The 12,709-nt window shown below is 42.5% G+C and overlaps 1 protein-coding gene across 1 annotated transcript in view; it reads left to right on the forward strand.

Moving 5' to 3' along the window:
- LOC147330640 (potassium voltage-gated channel subfamily B member 1-like) overlaps positions 1-11,005 on the forward strand; it is a 43,717-nt gene extending 32,712 nt beyond the window's left edge. The window contains exon 3 of the mRNA XM_086292358.1: positions 4,965-11,005. Coding sequence (XP_086148484.1) covers positions 4,965-6,785 — 1,821 coding nt within the window. The 3' untranslated portion in view covers positions 6,786-11,005. The remainder of the gene's footprint in view (positions 1-4,964) is intronic.
- Positions 11,006-12,709: the final 1,704 nt, after the last annotated feature.

Below are 12,709 nucleotides of genomic sequence, written 5' to 3' on the forward strand. Positions count from 1 at the left end.
ACTATATGGGAAATAAAAGGAAGGACAGCATGTTCAGGGGTTCATCATAATTATATTATGTAAGAGCAGCAAGTGAGAGCAGTTTTTATTGCACCGCAGTCCCTTTGTGGAACTTTCCAAGAAGGTGATTGTAACCCTGGGGAGTTATAGTGTTTATAGCTGCAACAGGCCTTTTCTCCACTAAGGAGAGGACTTTCCACTTTATTTATTAGCAATGTAATACCATCCATCTGTTCCCCTGTCTCTATTAAAAAACAAAAACACTCACCCAGTGTCCCGCAGAGGAAATAACTGCAGCACCACAGCAGCCCCTGTAGGAGGACGGGCCAGTCGTTTGCATAAAGGGCAGGAAAACATTTATTGGCCAGACACAGACAAGTACAACAATAAGAGGATTAGAGATGCCATCTTGCACTCAACATGCACACATAAAATAAAATGAAGTGAATCACTGCGTGACATAATCCCCCCTATTGATTCATCTCTTGTTGCGAAAAGGGCAAATCCAGTTACAAAGAAGTGAATCATTGGTTCACGCAGCGTAACGCAGTGGAAAATCCGTTCTTGATGTCAGATTTTACATCATGGGCTACATCCAGACCACTTTGTGGCGGACCAGTGAAAAGTCTCTCTCTGCCAGTGTACATAGATGAGTATATTTTAAAAAAATTATGTGCTATTTCAACAGAAAGACATCTGTAAGCATGACTCTTTGAAGTAAGAAGTAAGTGTGTAAAATTACAGAAATCTATAAATAATTACGTTGGTGTAGCATGAATGGCCATTGGGGGGGGGGGGGGGGGTCTTTATCAGTAAAATGCAAAATACTATTAAAAGTCTAAAATTTCTTTTCTCCTTCACATTTTCCAAAGTCATCCTGTGGACCAGATTGGAGTCTTTACCGGCCAATTCCGGCCCCTATGCCTCATGTTCGAAACCCCTGCCTTACTACATGTATTTCTGTATTCATATCGTCCTCAGTTGTAATAACTCTGTGATGATTACTTTTTAAGTAACAGCTCTTGAAGCCAAAATGTAAATGTGGTCAAAGGTTAGTTTCTGATTAAATGCCCCTAAAACTGATAATACTCCCATAATGCTGACTTGTACTTTGTGCTAAGTGCCAATTGGCAAATCTTAGCATGCTTAGGCTACACGTTGCTCTGAGAACATAAATATGATCTCAGAGATGCCAAGAAACTGATGGAAAGCTGATGGGTGAAATGTGCTGCAGAAGCATTTGAAAGCATTCATATTGTGATGCATTTCCTCCCCATGGAAACATCACTTCACTTTTGTAAGTAAGTGCTCTGCCTTCATAATGCATAAGTTTTATAGCATCTGTCTTGATGGAACAAGCCACAAACTTGGGCAAAGTTTGACATTCATTTTGCCTGAAAAAAAAAAGAATCATTGTTTAGGGGCTGGCAATTTTTTTCCTAAACAGTCACTACAACAACTTTGGCCTTGTTGCTTGTCCAAGTTAATTATTAACCATATATCTGAACTCAACACCAGCGAGAAACAAAATAACATATGTCTGATAAAATATAGAGGTGAGGACACTCGTTAAAAATAATGAAATGCTTTGTTTTTTCCATCCTGGCAAATGAGTACAACTCGGTTACACAACTGTATCAGTGTCAAGGCCCCCTTCCCTCTGTCTTCCGGTCCTGGCGGGACACTCCTTCCCTGTGGAAGCCTCCTGCCAGGTGTTAATAGACACCCTGCTTTCCTGTCCATTCCTCCCTCGATCAAGCATGAAGTTGAACCAACCCCCGAGTGGTGAACGCAGTGTGAAAACTAGGCTACATCTCTGGTTCTGCAGTCCGCCATGGCCCACTGAGGATCCACTCATGCACACCTTTTCCAGGACAGCAAAGCTTGCACTTGAGGAGGATATTAAATATTCAGTCTCCTGCCTCTACAGGCCTGCAGGGAAAGGAGGCTTGGGGCTAATTACTGAGCTGGAGGGGGGGAGTGTGTGTGTGTGTGTCTCTCTCTCTCTCAATATGTTTGTGCTTGTTAGGGGTGAGCGTGTGCCATGGTTGTGCAGAAGCAGCAACAGCCTTGATCAGATTTATCTTCCATTTATGCAAACAGGAAATGGGACGGGCTGTCCTCATGACTCCAGTGCTTGTCATTAAGAGCTAATGAGGTAACACAGCACTGACCATAACCCTCTTTAGCAGCGCATCTGCGTCTTAATGTCCCTGCTGTACTGTAATACATTTGCCCATACATATTTCACCTTTCAGTTGTGCACTGTGTCAGCTACATAAAGACGCTACTGATTCATTTTAACTTTAACTTTGGAACACAATCATATTGCACCCCATGTGTCCTTACCACAGGGAGCTCATTGGTTTCTGTTGCAAAGCACAGACTGGGTTAGCCTCATTTTCCCTTCGTCACAGATTTGTCACAGCGCCGAGTGTCCTCAGCAGACATCCTTCTCTGCCTGTGTCTATCTGTATCACTGTAGCGAGCTTGCGTTCCTATAATCTCCTCTCTGGCTGACCCTAGTTGGCTCACTACCAGGGTGTGAGGAGAAAAGGTGAGCGAGGGAGATAATTTGATGGGAACTGGAGCTCATCATCCTTCAGGTGCTCTCTTTACACAACACAGCCAGGTTTCAGCGTGATACATTAAAGTGCTCTCCAGCCTGCTAGAAAAGTCCTGATCTGTTGAGCGCGGTTTCCACTGAACACTTCAGGCTCGGTCTTGAGTCCCAATCTGATGCTAAATCAGCGCGCTCCCTGCATGATTTGCTTTTCCCAAAACTCCCCTTTAGGGCTTCTGCTAAGTTGTGTGACCTCCACATCCTCGCAAAACTACTGAAAACAATGCTGCAATCTTTTACCTTTTACAGTTAAGGGTAACGTTTGTGTTTTTTATAACTTTAGCTGATTTATTCTCTTGAGTGTGATTATTTAGTTACCTGAAATCTACCTCTAACAGGTCTTATTTCAGAGTTTAATCCATCATTTTGACTCTCTTGGGACCCACACCTGGAGGCAGGCTATTTCAGGGAAAGCTCTGATAAAGTTTACATTTCGGGGTGCCCTTTAATTCCCTCTTGCTTCTAAACTCCTGTCCTCTCTTGCCTCATCCGAACAAAACTTTCACTGCTTTTAGCCCCTCTCTCTTTAAAGGCCAAGCTAGGTGTGGAAACGCTCACCTGTCAAGATTAATTAAAGCTTATAGAGGTTGACTGGCACAAGGGAATAATCCCGCTCTCCAGTCGCCTGGGACATGGCCTCGACAGTGACCTTGTGCTGGATTTCACACTGACTCCAGGACAGGAATAATAGGTGTGGCACACCTACACAGCCACAACGGTGTAGGCTTCCTAATCCCCAGCACTATGACTAGACCCTGTTGTACTCAGCAGATTATATCATTAGTAGGTAGCTCAGTGCTTTAAAAGGTCTCCAGTAGCCTTTCAGTGGGTCTCGCTTGCTACGCATGCTGTCCTTTGCAGCAAAGTAATTCATCCGGGTTTTCTTGAAGCCCGGGGCATTGAAGGATTGTAGCAGAATGAATAGAAATGGAGACAGAGGTAGTAAAGTCTCAAAGGGTTTGTTTGTTTGTTTGTTTGTTTGTTGGGGTTTGTTTGTTTTTTCAGGAGTATCGGTACAATCAGAAACTCCCTCTCGCTCTCTTGCTTTCTTGTCTTTTGCTTACACTCTCTTCCAGTGTAGCGCAAGACACAAAAAGAAAAATGCCCCAGAGTTCACATTAGCTCCGACCCTTCTTTTGAAATGCTGACATGAAAGTAGAAAAGCTAAAGGGGCCGTGAACTAATATCATCAAAAGGATGAACCAGGGCGTTTTAGCTATTTCTGAAAAACGCAGTTAAATGCTACAAATGGAGCAACACCAGTTCTTCTCTTTGATACTGAGTTTCTCTCGGGAATGACCGTCCTTGCTGCCATACAAGACTCAAACTCTTATATCAGTTTTGATTCAGTCAAGCATCTTACCTGATCCCAGCCCTGAAGACCAGCTGTACTGTGCCAGTGCAGAGTTGGAGTGGCAGTGTTTTTCCCATTCATCAGCAGACACCCAATCATAGACCTGACTGTCAGTTTCCATTAGCCGGCGATGCTTGAAGAAAAGCCAGAAGGTCAATTGAAGACACTGAGTGTTGTTCTGAAAGAAGCTTTTCAAACCATCTGGTCTAAAAAAATATCCCATCAAGGCTGTCATCATATCAGATTTTCTCTACATGATTAACTCAGCCAAACGATGGTTTTAGTATCTGCACTGATATTCGCTGTGAATTACAATAAAGCAAAATGACTCCCCTGAATGTACAGCAATGTCTGATGTATCTGTGATACTTTTCCTCTTTGTTGCGAATAATAACTTTGATGAATCTGGTTTTGAAAATAAAAACTGTGGTGCGAGCTCCACATTCAGGGTAATGAGAAAGAGCCTTCCATGAATACAAAACAGATGGCTTCAGACTTGTTGCATACTCTGTGCAGTCTTTTAATCTCTAAGTGTTCATTTCTGTCTAGACGGCCATCGGTTAAGAGATATTCTGATGATCAAGCATTTGCTTCTTGTTTGTGTAAGATTAACAAAATGGATTGGGCAATTACTCCGAAACTATCCACATTTGGCATGCATGTGCTGATCAATATCACACTTTTTGATTTGTTCAGCTCAGCTTCTGTAGTCTAAAATGTGAGGAATTTTACAAATAGCTGAATTTTAGCTAAATGTTACTAAAATAGAAGTAATTGACACTGCTAACATGCTAAAGCTCCTTGTTCCCCCTTCAGGTTTACCACAGCGATGGACTATGGAGTGCTGTTAAACTATTTCAGTGTGAACCAAAGGGGAGAACTGACTGACCTGCACTGTTCTGGGGAAATAGCAATAGATGAGTACAGAGCAGTGGAAGTTTATACCGCAGACATTTTTTTAAACATTTTTCTGTCTGTGTTTTCCAGATCCTGGCAATCATCTCCATCCTCTTCATTGTGTTGTCCACCATTGCCTTGTCTCTGAACACACTTCCAGAGCTGCAGGACACAGATGAGTTTGATCAACCCACCGACAATCCACAACTGGCCCATGTGGAAGCCGTGTGTATCGCGTGGTTTACTATGGAGTACCTCCTTCGCTTTCTCTCTTCCCCCAGCAAATGGAAGTTCTTTAAAGGTCCTTTGAATATTATTGACCTGTTAGCCATCTTGCCCTACTATGTCACCATCTTCCTGACAGAATCCAACAAGAGCGTGCTGCAGTTTCAGAATGTCCGCCGTGTGGTTCAGATTTTTCGGATCATGAGGATCTTGCGTATTCTGAAGCTAGCCCGTCACTCCACAGGTCTTCAGTCCTTGGGCTTTACTCTCAAAAGGAGTTATAATGAGCTGGGTCTCCTTATCCTCTTCTTGGCCATGGGAATTATGATATTCTCCAGTCTGGTGTTCTTCGCTGAGAAAGATGAAGAAGACACTAAGTTTAAGAGCATCCCAGCTTCCTTCTGGTGGGCTACCATTACTATGACCACAGTGGGTTACGGAGATATTTACCCAAAAACTTTGCTGGGAAAGATAGTCGGCGGGTTGTGCTGCATTGCGGGGGTTCTGGTGATTGCCCTGCCTATCCCCATCATTGTAAATAACTTCTCTGAATTCTACAAAGAGCAAAAGAGGCAGGAGAAAGCCATCAAAAGAAGGGAGGCTCTGGAGAGAGCTAGGAGAAATGGTAGCATTGTCTCTATGAACATTAAAGACGCATTTGGCCGCAGTGTGGAGCTCATGGACGTAATGGTGGAGAAATCTGATGAAATGAAGGAGAAACTCCAGGATAACCATGTGTCTCCTAATATCCACAAAGGGACTCCGAAAAACAAGTCAAAGACCAACCCAGGCAGCCCCACCAAGACCCTTGAATCAAACTATGTAGAGCAGGCCAAGCCTTCCAGCAGCCCCCAGCACCTCAGTGCACAGAAACTGGAGGAGCTGTACAACAAGATGACCAAGGCCCAAACGCAACCCAGCCTCACCGGCAAGGAAAAGGGGCAGCCGTCCAAATGTAGAGAAAGAGCTCAGCTTGAGATGGGAAGCATCCCCAATGAAGCTATCCCAAGCACACTGGAGGTTGTGACAGACATGAAGAGCACGTCCAGTATCGACAGCTTTATCAGCTGTGCCACTGACTTACCTGAGAGCTCTCGCTTTTCCCAAAGCCCCATCAGCAACATCCCGGGCAAGGTCAGTACAAACCCGAGCCTGGAGACCACCCTGGAAAATGAGCATGAAGGCGCCACAACACCCTTGACAGGCAAAGGTACAAACTCCAGAGGCACACACATCAACAACCCACTCAAAAGTCGTTCTCATAAAGTCAACTTCCGAGGCGGTGAGGATTCGGGGACGGGAGTCCTGTCAGACAGCTCGTCCGTGCATAGCCCCGAGGCATCCATCTACACGACCGCCAGCAGCAGAACACCCAGCAAGAGCCCAGAAAACTTACTGCCTAGCATGTTCACGTTCCACGATGCCTCCGTCAGTAAGTTCATTGATGCTGACACAGATGAGGAGGAGCACCCGCATGATGGTTCAGTCGCCAGCCCAGCCCAAAGACTCCTGGAGAAATCCAGCCCCAAGTTTGGCCATCACTCCACTTTCCAGCAGGCTCCCAACCACATGGAGGGCCTCCAACGGAAGCTGGGAAACAGCACACTGCCGTTAGAGGGGCAGGAGAACCACGTGGCTCAGGAACTTCAGCCACTTCAGGGAGAGAAGAGTCACTCTAACTCTTAAAGAACCAAAAGAAAAGAGACAACAGACAGAACGTGAATAGAAAGCAAAGGAGGTGACAAGCAAATAAGAAGCGCTGGGAACCTCCCAGCGTTATGAAAGGCACGGAAAACATTTGCGGGAACATTTAAAGACTTACAAAAATACTTCTATCCCGTGAAGAAACAGTAACTGTGCACACTGGGAAAGAATTTTGTGTCCTCTTGAGCTTCTTTCTACTAATAACTCGTAAATAAATCCTTTTAGCAGAGAACTCTTAAGAGATTTTAAAAAAAGAAGCAAGGAATACATTCTGAAGAGTTTTACAATTTATACATTTCTTTTAGCCTGTCCAGTTGACTACAGTTAATCTTTTTCATAAGGCAAAAACCTACTTTCCCGGCATCCCTGGATAGCACTTTGACGCCACAATAGCAAAGGCTGTCAAATCAGTAGCAAACCACAAAGGGCATTGAAACCTGGCATATTGAGTTGTAAGGGGAATACACATTTTCTTTTACTTTCTACACAGTGTATAACCTATATTCAGCGTATACGATGAAGTGGTGGGAAAATGCGTAGTTTGTTTCCTTTAACTTCCTTCCTCGAAACTGGCCTTAGTACACGTCGTCTCCTGTGTTTTATGTTTGTACGGCAGAGCGAAAGCCAGAAATTAACAGGCAGTCAGGCAGCATGCACGTGTGCTTAATCATTACCTTTCATATCTACTATATTTATTCCTATGTAACGTTTGTGGTCTCTTGTCTTGAGTGTGATCTCGAGTAAGACTCAAGTGTTTCAGTCTGTTGTCGTCAAAAAAAAGTTCAGTGTCCTACTCGTTGATCTCTTTTCTTCTTTTCTTTTTTACTGCACAGGTCACATTAAACAACACAGAGACACACTGTGAGGTTATATCCGTGAATGTCCTTCCTGTTCTCGTTGTGCCAGGCTGCTGGCGAGAAAGAGAGAGAGAGCACTTTTTTATTATTAACACAGAAGAAAAAAGCGTTATCTGTGCTTGTGTACCTATTTTCTTTGTTTCTAAATGTTTTTTGCATGTCTCTTAGACTTCATGTCCGATGTGGAGGAAACTTAAACGGAAAAAAAACTGTCTGACACTGATGAAAAGTTTCTTGAAGGAGCTGAGGGGGAGTCGCCATTCCTGGTGTAGCTGATAAACTTTGCATTAAATGACACTGCTTATGAGCATCAAAACAGCTGGAAAGACAGCAGTGAAAATCCCAGAGATTTGAGCTTCCGAGTGTGAATATTGTACATTTCTAATTACGCAAGTAGAATCTGTTACAACGATACACATTTATTGTACAAGGTAAAGAATCAAAATAATTTATATTTTTAAGCTATTTTCTAAAAGAATGGATTCTTAGATAAATATATTGTGCATAATCTCATAGTTTTGCATTTCAAGTACTGCATTATTTCAATGGAGCTGCATTTATTAGACAATAATCTGCAGTGCATACCTTTGTATTGTTTGCTACTGTCTCCCAGTAATTCTCTGTCCTTCTGTTCTTTGTGTGATGTGAAGAACCAAAGAATTGTTCTGTCTGATAACTCATGCTGATGATTTATCTCAAAGAATATTAGAAATTGAAGCATTCCTTTTCTAAACAGCAGAACGTGACATATATCAAGGGGGCATACTCGCTCATTGGGGACAAACATGTGAGCCAGAGAGAGCGTGCTGGCCCCTGAAGAAGACGACTGCTGATGGAGGATGAAATAGGAAAATGAAAAAGGAAGGCAGGAACGAAGCACTTTATTTCAGATCCATTTAGAAAGCTAATTTGATTATTTACACTCTCTGGATCCTGGCAAGTGGTTCGCTTCCAGAAATCCAAAACATTATGCTCACTTGAGTCCACATGACATCTCTTATAAACTTAAAGACACCTCGCAGCTATGTGCAGCTTGCCACTCTGATACACAAACAGCAAGGAGGTACATTAGGCCACTATAGTTCAACCAAAGGGATCCGTCATCCCGCTTTTCTGAACACACATGATCACTGGACACATGAGCGATCCGGGCGTTGATCATCCGGTGCTCTCATGCTCTTTCTTACAGAAACCAAGCAAGTATCATTTTTTTATTATTGCAACTTACAACATATCATGCAAGCCAGCTACAAGCAGTCGTTTTCAGTAGTGGACCTTAAGCTTAAAAGAGATATTCACTGCTGTGCAATGTCTGCAGTCATTAGACGTAATATGAGTTAGATATTTTGGTGCCTTTGCTTTTAAGAACGCCTACTCTGCACGCTGAATCTGTCGCTGTGCCCTGTCTAATGGAGCCTGAATGACAATAAAACAAACAGCGAATAAACACATAGAGAACTGGGTCATCATGTTGTCAGACTGATATATTAGATATCTACAGCCCTTTCTCTCATGTCTTTCCTGTGCACTTTCACTCAAAAAGCACCAAACGGGTGCACGGAAAAGGCCCGGTCCACACAAACAAACAGGTGGGGACTCGCTCGGTAGAGTGAACAACCACTGTTTCCATGGTGATGGCTGAGATGACTGAATGGCTCAGATTTGATGCAAGCAAGTAGTTGAATTTGTAGAGATGGAGTCCTTAAAGACTCAAATAGCATATTGAGAGTGCAGACAGCATTCACATTCTGTTCATTCCTCTCAGTTTGTTCCCTGCTCGCTTGTCACTCAAGTGTGGTGAAGGCTTAAAAACAAATGTGTAAACAGAAAACTGGATTATGGGCCTCTTAAAAACAGTCACATATTCCCTTTTTTTTCATAGAAACATGGACACATTTCAGCAAATTACAAGACAGCAGACAGAGTACGAACATATGCCCCCATCTATGGTGATGCAGTTAATAAAGACTTCAGCTTCCTAGCTGTGCAGTAGAACTGTTACCCTGATTATAACTGACGTTCCTCTGCTCCTTCACCTCATGACCAACAAAGACAGAAGTTAATCATTCAGAGGAGAGCATGGAAGTATTAACAAAGAAATTTCCTTTTTTCTTTCGCTCATTTTTGGGAAGAGTAAAGCGTCTCTCAGGCAAAAGAACTGCCTTGACATTCTGTCAGTAAGAAGCAGAGTTATGCAGTCAGATTATATCACTCGTATGCATTTTCCATTACAAGGCCCAGCCTTGTGCTCGAGTCTTCTGTGAAGAATGACAGTGCAAAGCAGGCAGATGAGGCAACCTTTTGAGGATGTGTTCAATTCAGTGAGTCTATAAATACAATCCTGGGCATGCACCGGAAAGGTCTGAGCCTGCAGGAAAGGCTCAGTTACAGCAGTGTGTTTGGTCAGATGGCGTCATGCAGTTTTTGAAGAACAAACTTTGCCTGCAAGTCTGGCAAAAGGGGTGGCTTGGAGGAAGCTACACAGCTACACCGCTGACTGTGTAGTTACTTTGCTTCTTTTTTTTTTCTTGCAGCCCAGCCCAATGCTGCATTGTAATAGAATAAAAATGTCAAACTGACAAATGGTCATATAACTTTGGCTGCTGAAGGTGCTAGGGACATAAGAAAAGAACAAGGAAAGGGGGGAGCATGTGTCACACGGTGAAGAATGAAGGCTCATTAGCATTCAACAGTCAGACATGCAGTAAATAATATTTTGGAAAATGAGCCTCTAATCTAGTTGACTTTCTAAACAAGCCATAGTCTATTTGAATACATTTTTTCTGTGTTGGATGAATGTTAACAATGTCCTTGTTGCTTTTTATATAATTTCCTCTTGTTTTCTGAACTGCACTTTATTTATTTTGCCTAAATTAAGCCCTCGGCTTCTTAACGAGAATAGGAATAACAACACAAAGAAAAAACTGAGAAAATACAAACTTACACATTAGTTCATACAACTCCAGAAAGCACAAGTTTTATCACTGAGTAAGCATTTCAAGCCAAATACAGACACTTCATTTGATTTCAATCCTTTTCTTCCCCCTCCTTCAGGGAAATAATCATTCTGTTCAACTCACGCAGGTCTGTACGTCGCCCCATCTGTGTCTGGGAAAATGTCTCTTTTGTAAAGTTTAGTACTTTGTACCAGTTGACTTTGTAGAATATTTGTGATTTCCCATTGTTCAGTGCATGTAGCGCTATGAAACTTTGACACACAGAACTTGTAAATATTATCTAAAAAAGAAAAGAGAATAAAAAGCTATAGGAAAATGTCTATAATGAGCAGTTTTGAAGCAGATTTCTCATTTTACTGACTGATGCTTAATAAAGACAATAATCCAGTGTTGGTCCCGCGAGTCTCACTCTTCTTGTAAGACAGTTCATTATTTAAGCACAGAATTCTTTATTTCGATGCCCGTGGCTCTTGTGGTCCTCCATACATAACAACGTGTGACAGCAAACTGCAGTGACTGCACAAGCCTGAGCTAAAGGGTCGAGGATAAACACTGCTTGTTTTATACAATAGCTCCCTCTAGTGGTATGTTTTCGTATCCATTAAGATGTGTACGGATCCGATGTCTCTGACTAAACTTTCAGGAGTGGGAGGTTAAGTTTCCCATGACGCCACATGAGAAACACGGACTGTTGTGGAGGGGTTCACCAGTAAGTTCATATAGAGAAATACTGAGCAGATTTGGTGCAACTCTCCACAGCAGTCTCAGTATGCCATTAATTTACATGGAAGAACAAACTGTATTTCCTGCATCAAACACAGTACATCTAGTTTTAATGATGAGTGACCAGTGAAGTTTCCATTCTGTGCCAGCAATGACCACCAATACCAACATCAACACTTAATTACTTGTTGATTATTTTTACAGTTATTATTTTTATTGCATTTTTCAAAATCTTAAGGTGACGTGGATATCAATTCAAGGTAAAAAAAATATGCATCCAACTGTCCATTTTCTTCCATAATGGAGCAAACACTATTAGAACACTGGGACCAGAACAATATTTTTGCTTGACTAATGAGCCCATGCTTTGGCGAGATACTCAACCCCAAGTTTGGTCTAATGGAGCCATTGTAGTGTAAGTGTGAATGCATGAAAGCAGTATATGAACAATATGGGAAAGAGTAGAGACACAATTTAATTTAATGACATACAGTAGTGGGGTTACAAACACACTGGGTGTGCAAAGACAGGAATGGAGAAGAAGTGCATCATGGGAAGTCCCACATTCTACTTTTAGGATCTCTCTGAACCACCAGGAAGTGTGCAGTCTGAGAACGAAGTGCTCTGATTGGACAATATGGTATTATCGGGCCTTTAAGATATGATGTGGTCTGATTGTTCAAGAGTTTTATGCGAGGAGACAGGTTTTATATTCACTTCTGGATTTAACAGGGAGCCGATAAAGAGAAGTTGATATAGGAGAAATGTGATCTCATTTTCTAATCCCTTTTAATATTGTCACTGTAGAGATTTCTATGGAAGGTTCACTCTAAAAATTTTATAGTCTAACCATTTTAAAAAGAAGGTTTACAAGATCGTAGTGAGCCTTGCTATGATGTATGTTTGGAGGCGGTGGGACTGAAAAAAAGGACAGGAGGCTAAGATGGAGGTGGCAGAGTTGAAGATGCTAAGATTTTCATTGGGAGCAAGCAGAATGGACAGGATTAGAAATGAGTGTATCAGAGGGACAGCTCAGGTTGAGTGGTATGGAGTAAAGTTACAGAAGCAAGGCTGAGATGGATTGGCCATGTGCAGACGAGAGATAGTGGACAAAATGGATAAAGGATGCTGAATATGGAGCTGCCAGGCAGGAGGAAAAGAAGACGACCGCAGAGGAGGTTCAGGGATCTAGTGAAGGAGGATGTGCAGAGGGCTGGAGTGACAGAGGAAGATGCTAGTGATAGGGTGAGATGGAAGCAGATGATCCCCTAAAGGGAGCACCCAAAAGAAGAAATTGTTAAAGACTATAAGCAAACAACAAAAACTATTTTTCAGTGACTGTAAAAGTTATGTTACATCATTCTACACC

This window comes from Aulonocara sp. 'chitande type north' Nkhata Bay, linkage group LG5, assembly GCF_057382095.1.
Source record: "Aulonocara sp. 'chitande type north' Nkhata Bay isolate Kocher_YH1m ecotype deep benthic linkage group LG5, A_spYH_male_GT1.1, whole genome shotgun sequence".
Lineage (NCBI taxonomy): Eukaryota > Metazoa > Chordata > Actinopteri > Cichliformes > Cichlidae > Aulonocara > Aulonocara sp. 'chitande type north' Nkhata Bay.